This window comes from Pundamilia nyererei, unplaced genomic scaffold (assembly GCF_000239375.1).
Source record: "Pundamilia nyererei isolate P.nyererei 1_Seehausen unplaced genomic scaffold, PunNye1.0 scaffold00020, whole genome shotgun sequence".
NCBI classification, from domain to species: domain Eukaryota; kingdom Metazoa; phylum Chordata; class Actinopteri; order Cichliformes; family Cichlidae; genus Pundamilia; species Pundamilia nyererei.
Genome location: NW_005187421.1, coordinates 529,058 through 534,215, shown reverse-complemented (window position 1 = coordinate 534,215; position 5,158 = coordinate 529,058). Strand labels below are relative to the sequence as shown.

Genomic DNA, 5,158 nt, shown 5'->3' with positions numbered 1-5,158 from the left:
ATTCGCCAGACTCAGACTGAGAAGAGTGATTCAGGAAGCATGAGACATTATTTTCACACTGGCCACCACAGAGCAGAGACTCTAGCCTCAATGAGAAACGTTTAACCTAAGAGAAGAGTCTAAAGTTAAATAGATGATGTTAAAACAAAAGGGATGCACAAAAATCAAGTACAAACTTGAATGTGGGTCAGATTCTGCAACAGTCACTACGATTGTAAATGGGTTTGTATGTCTGGCAGGGTTATGTCTTGTACTGGGTGTCTGCCAGGCGCACCCTCTCTGTGAGCGCGCTCAGTAGGCCACAGTGTGGGAGAAACAGATGGCACTCCCTCCCTCGCAATCCTTCTCTTGCTCTCTGTCTCTGGTTCTCTAATAAGCAGCCACCTCGTTGTGTAATTAAAAGGGCTTCTTTACTGTAATTGAACCGCATGTCATTTTCATCCCCTCGCACATATGAACCAGGGGGCTGGCAACATTACAGAAAGATCACACCAATTAAAAGGTGTCGGCTCTGTAATGTATTCAATTCTATATGATAATCTTCTTATCTGCTTCTGAGCCATTACGGTTATTGTCAGACAATAAGCTAGAAATGATTAAAAGTCACTGAGAATTCAGTCTGAATCGTATTAATTCTAATATTAGACAGTTCAGATAGATGCAGACACCTTATCTTAATTTATCTTAATCTTACTTCAAAAGGCAAAATATCAATGAAATGTAATTCTTAGGAAAAAAAGTTAATAATAATAATAATATCTTGTATGTTAACTTGCTCTATATGTTGTGTTGTGTGTGTTTCCAGGTCCTAAATGAAGCTGTAGGAGCGCTGATGTACCACACCATCACTCTAATGAGAGAAGACCTGGAGAAGTTTAAAGCGCTGCGTATCATCGTCCGAATCGGCAGCGGTTATGACAACATTGATATTAAATCTGCTGGAGAACTTGGTAGGAACATGCACACATACGTGCACATATTTGCATAATAGCAAAATAGTTCTTCCCAGCTGTTTCAGTGCTCTGTCTTAAAGACACAGGCAGAACTGGCACAGATTTTAATTTTCCTGTTAGTAATCTAACAAGAAAGAAGCGTCTCTGACAATTTGGTCTACTGTATTGTTGCAACAGCCAAGTTCGACTTTCTTGTTGCCAAACCTGTTTTACTTGTTCAGCTTCTTATTATATTTTATGTTTTAAAATATTTAAGATGAGCATTGGCGTATGAATTTATTATTCAATAAAAAACGATCCAGTCTTTGGTATGACCCACTGTCTCTCCTATGTGAGGGGGGGAGTGGCCTCATTTAGTAAAGAGATGCTTTTTCCAAAATTAAGCACAAATTTCATCACACTTACGCTGTTCCTTACTTTCTATTGTAAATTTACTCTTGCAACTATGGATGTTAACTTTTGATGTGTCCAAAATTTAAAATAAAAAAGACAAACAAAGTTTTTTGCATGCTTTGGGAACAGATCTTGCTATGAACACAGAAGTAACACCCACCTTGTGTTTAAACCTTTTGTTTTTGCGGAACAGCCAATCACAAGAATCCTGGCTTAAAGAGTGTGAGAAGTGAGCCAGATCTGTAAAGGCATTTTCAAAATTAGAACAATAGGGCCCCTTTAAATACATTTTAAGTAATTTAATATATGAAACACGAAAAAGTCGACTGTAAGCTGTGTAAAGGCATGACCTAAACATTAAGTCAAATTTTAAACTTCCTAGTTCCTGTTGCCATGTTTGCAAAAAATCTGTAATAGAAAAAAGGAGAACTTTTTTAAAACTCAGTTTGCTCCTGCAACAGCCTGAACTTTACTAACTTCCCTTATCTTCTTCTACCGAGAGCCTCTTCCATTTTAAAGTGTCGAGTAGTTTTGTATTTTGCACAGGAAAAAAAAACTGCTGACACCTTCAGCTCGTACTTCCCCACAAAAATAGCTTTCACCAAACGTCATTTCTCTCTCAAAATGGTTTTTAAAAGCTATTACCAATCCTTATCTGCTTTCTGGTCCAACAGGCATAGCTGTTTGTAATATGCCAGCCGCCTCCGTGGAGGAAACGGCAGACTCCACGCTGTGTCACATCCTCACCTTGTACCGACGCACCACCTGGCTGCATCAGGTTTGTAGCTCCGTGTGGCTGATAAAAGAGTCTCAAATTAAATGGATTTAAGCGACTTATTTTAAATGTCTTGGTTAGTGGTGTGCATTCGGTTATCACAATTTTAGTTTCGACAGTTACTAATCAGAAAAATTGAAACGTTCATTCATTTTCTTTAGAATGTGGCTGTATTTGAAAGACGTTGATGTAAGATGTAGAAGGTACAGTAAAATGATTTGTTCCTCAAATCATTATTTAGACTTATCACCTGAAACGACTTAGACTTTGGTCATTGAGTCCAGATATTATGATGTATGGCTGGATCATGTTCAACTGTAACGTTTGTGTGCTCTGCCTTGTATATGCGTGTAATAACTAATTGGTATTCGTGCCAGGCTCTGCGGGAGGGGACCCGTGTTCAGAGTGTGGAACAGATCCGTGAGGTGGCATCGGGAGCAGCGAGGATCAGAGGAGAGACCCTGGGACTCATCGGGCTCGGTGAGTAACAACAAAGACGAACGTATGTGAAGCAGAGCTCAGCAATACACACCGAGGTCAGCATGCTGAGGTGCTCACAGTGATCATACTAACACGCAGGTACAGTGTTTGGTCAGCTGGTCAGAATGTTTGTTTTTACATTTCCAGTGATCGAACATTTGTTCTGTCGTTTCTAGTTTTGTCCTTAGCTCAGCTAAATTGGCTTCGCAAGGGGTTACTGCCAATAAAATCTAAGCGGATTAACCAGAAGCAATGCAAATCTCTTCCATGTACCTTCTAAAGGGTTTTTCCAGTAATAATGAGCGAACGTGGGTAGCAGTCAGAGAATCGCAGTATGTAATTTGTGTTAGCAAAAGACAAAAAGCGGAATATTAGATGCACGTGGATATAGTCTAGATATATAGGTTTTATATGTTTGCAGTTTTTCTAATGCCCCTGCATGAGTATTGATGTTAATGTAATTCCACGCCCGCGGGTATTCCTGTGTTTCTAGGTCGAGTGGGCCAGGCTGTAGCCCTGCGAGCCAAGGCCTTTGGCTTCAGTGTGATTTTCTACGACCCTTATTTGGCTGACGGTGTAGAAAGATCCCTGGGATTACAAAGGGTCACCACACTACAGGTAAAACACACACTTGTGAAACCATTTTATATTTTAAACATCAGCCTCTTTTCACTTTTGTCAGCTCTTCTGTATAATAGAAAAAAACCCCAAAACATCTTTTAACAGTTTATTTACCATGGAGTCATTATTTTCAAACGGTAACTCCATCACTGTTTATGCTGTGGAAGCACAAACAGGGTACTCCTGTCTGAACGCAGATAGAAAAAATAAGCTCCGCCTAGATTTTACCACGTGCACGTCACCTTACTCCTCAACCATTTGAGAGAAAATCGAAATGGTTAATGAAAGATTAGAATGATTATTCTGATTGATTATTATCTGATTGATATTGAATGATTATTTTTTACAAATTTTGGAGCCAAAGTTACAATAAAAGTCCATTAGTCCTGTGTGAATCTTGATCAATAGAAAGTTAAACTCATAGGCAGCCTTTTCATACCTCTGCATCCTTGACATCTACAGGCATCGGTCGTATACACTATGTGACACTGAGACCATAAAAGAAGTGAAAGCTAATTAAATTCCACAGCTAATTTGATTTTGAGTGGATTTAAGGGCTACGTTTAATGAAAAATTGCAATGGCTTGTGAGTTACTACTGAGAATCGGATTTTAAGGGGGACGTGCTATGCTCATTTCCATCTGCATATTTGCATGTTTTCACTGATTTTCTCAAGAAAGAATCCTTATTTATACATATACACTAATACTGATATATACATATATTTACTTATACTTACCTATACTTATACTGGGCTTTGGTGTATCTCCTCAGTTCATGCTTTGTGTGATACAGGCAGTTTTAGCTCTTTTTCCTTTAACTTTATTCCGACTGCCTGCCCCTAACTAACATGTGCCAAAAATTGGTAGAAAGCCAGTGTTTAGATTAATGTGAAGCTATAGCTGTCAGAGTATACACATGACAGAACATGAGGAGAAGCAGAGCAAAATGCAACTTATTGCTTTGCACAAATATCAGCAAAGCACCTGTCACACAACAATGCTCACCTGCGTGTGTGCCAAAAACAATTTCCACTCAGCTCGTATTTAACCAATAAGAGCTCATCACTAGCACAGCATTTAAATGGATTCAGACTAAATCCTCTTTTTACAGGGAAACAAATCCTTTGTCTCCAATTCTCTTTGCTGACGAGAATGCTTTCTCCACAATCCGCCGTGACAAATAGGCATTTATTGCAATGGTGCTGTGACCACTGTGTGTGGAAAAGTAACAGTAACTGTCGTCTGGACCTGGTTCAACATTTCTGTTGGGATTGGGATTAAGTGGCTCCTTTTTTCTCTTCCTCAGGATCTGCTCTTCCACTCTGACTGTGTGTCTCTGCACTGCAGCCTCAACGAACACAACCACCACCTGATCAATGACTTCACCATCAAACAGGTAAAGATCGGCACTCATCGCCCAACACACGCGACACTGAGCAGGTACACTGAAGCATAAATGATTTCTTTGGCCTCACATCAACTACTGAGTCCCATAGCCATAAATATTAAAGAGCCTACACCCAGGGAAGCCCACCATTTTACAGATTAATGAGGTTCTGTACCACGTCTGAAGGACTATCAGATATTGGCTTTTCTCCTTAAAGGATTTTAGCTTTAAACACTTCTACCCTAACTGGGAGAGGATAAGTGAAAAGACAATTGCTCAGTGTAGGCCTATAAAATATTACTGGAAATTCTGCACTGTGAGCAGAAAATGTGATTTCTTTTTTATTAGCTTTACTGAAAGGGATTTGTTTCATATTTAATATCACAGAGTCTTTATGTACAGGGGCACCGATCTTAAAATGTAAATGTGGTGTTAAGCTCAACTGAACATATATCACTGACTGTGTGTGTGTGTGTGTGTGTGTGTGTGTGTGTGTGTGTGTGTGTGTGTGTGATGTATGTTTTTGCTTGTGTGTCAATCTTTTTCT

General features: G+C 39.4%; 1 protein-coding gene across 2 annotated transcripts in view; it reads left to right on the top strand.

The window, feature by feature from the left end:
* LOC102213818 (C-terminal-binding protein 1) overlaps positions 1-5,158 on the top strand; it is a 26,751-nt gene that overhangs the window by 15,847 nt on the left and 5,746 nt on the right. For both annotated transcript variants that reach the window (XM_005726461.1, XM_005726460.2), the window contains exons 3-7: positions 806-950; positions 2,021-2,124; positions 2,499-2,601; positions 3,095-3,219; positions 4,531-4,620. In XM_005726461.1, the coding sequence (XP_005726518.1) occupies positions 806-950; positions 2,021-2,124; positions 2,499-2,601; positions 3,095-3,219; positions 4,531-4,620 (567 nt within the window). The remainder of the gene's footprint in view (positions 1-805; positions 951-2,020; positions 2,125-2,498; positions 2,602-3,094; positions 3,220-4,530; positions 4,621-5,158) is intronic.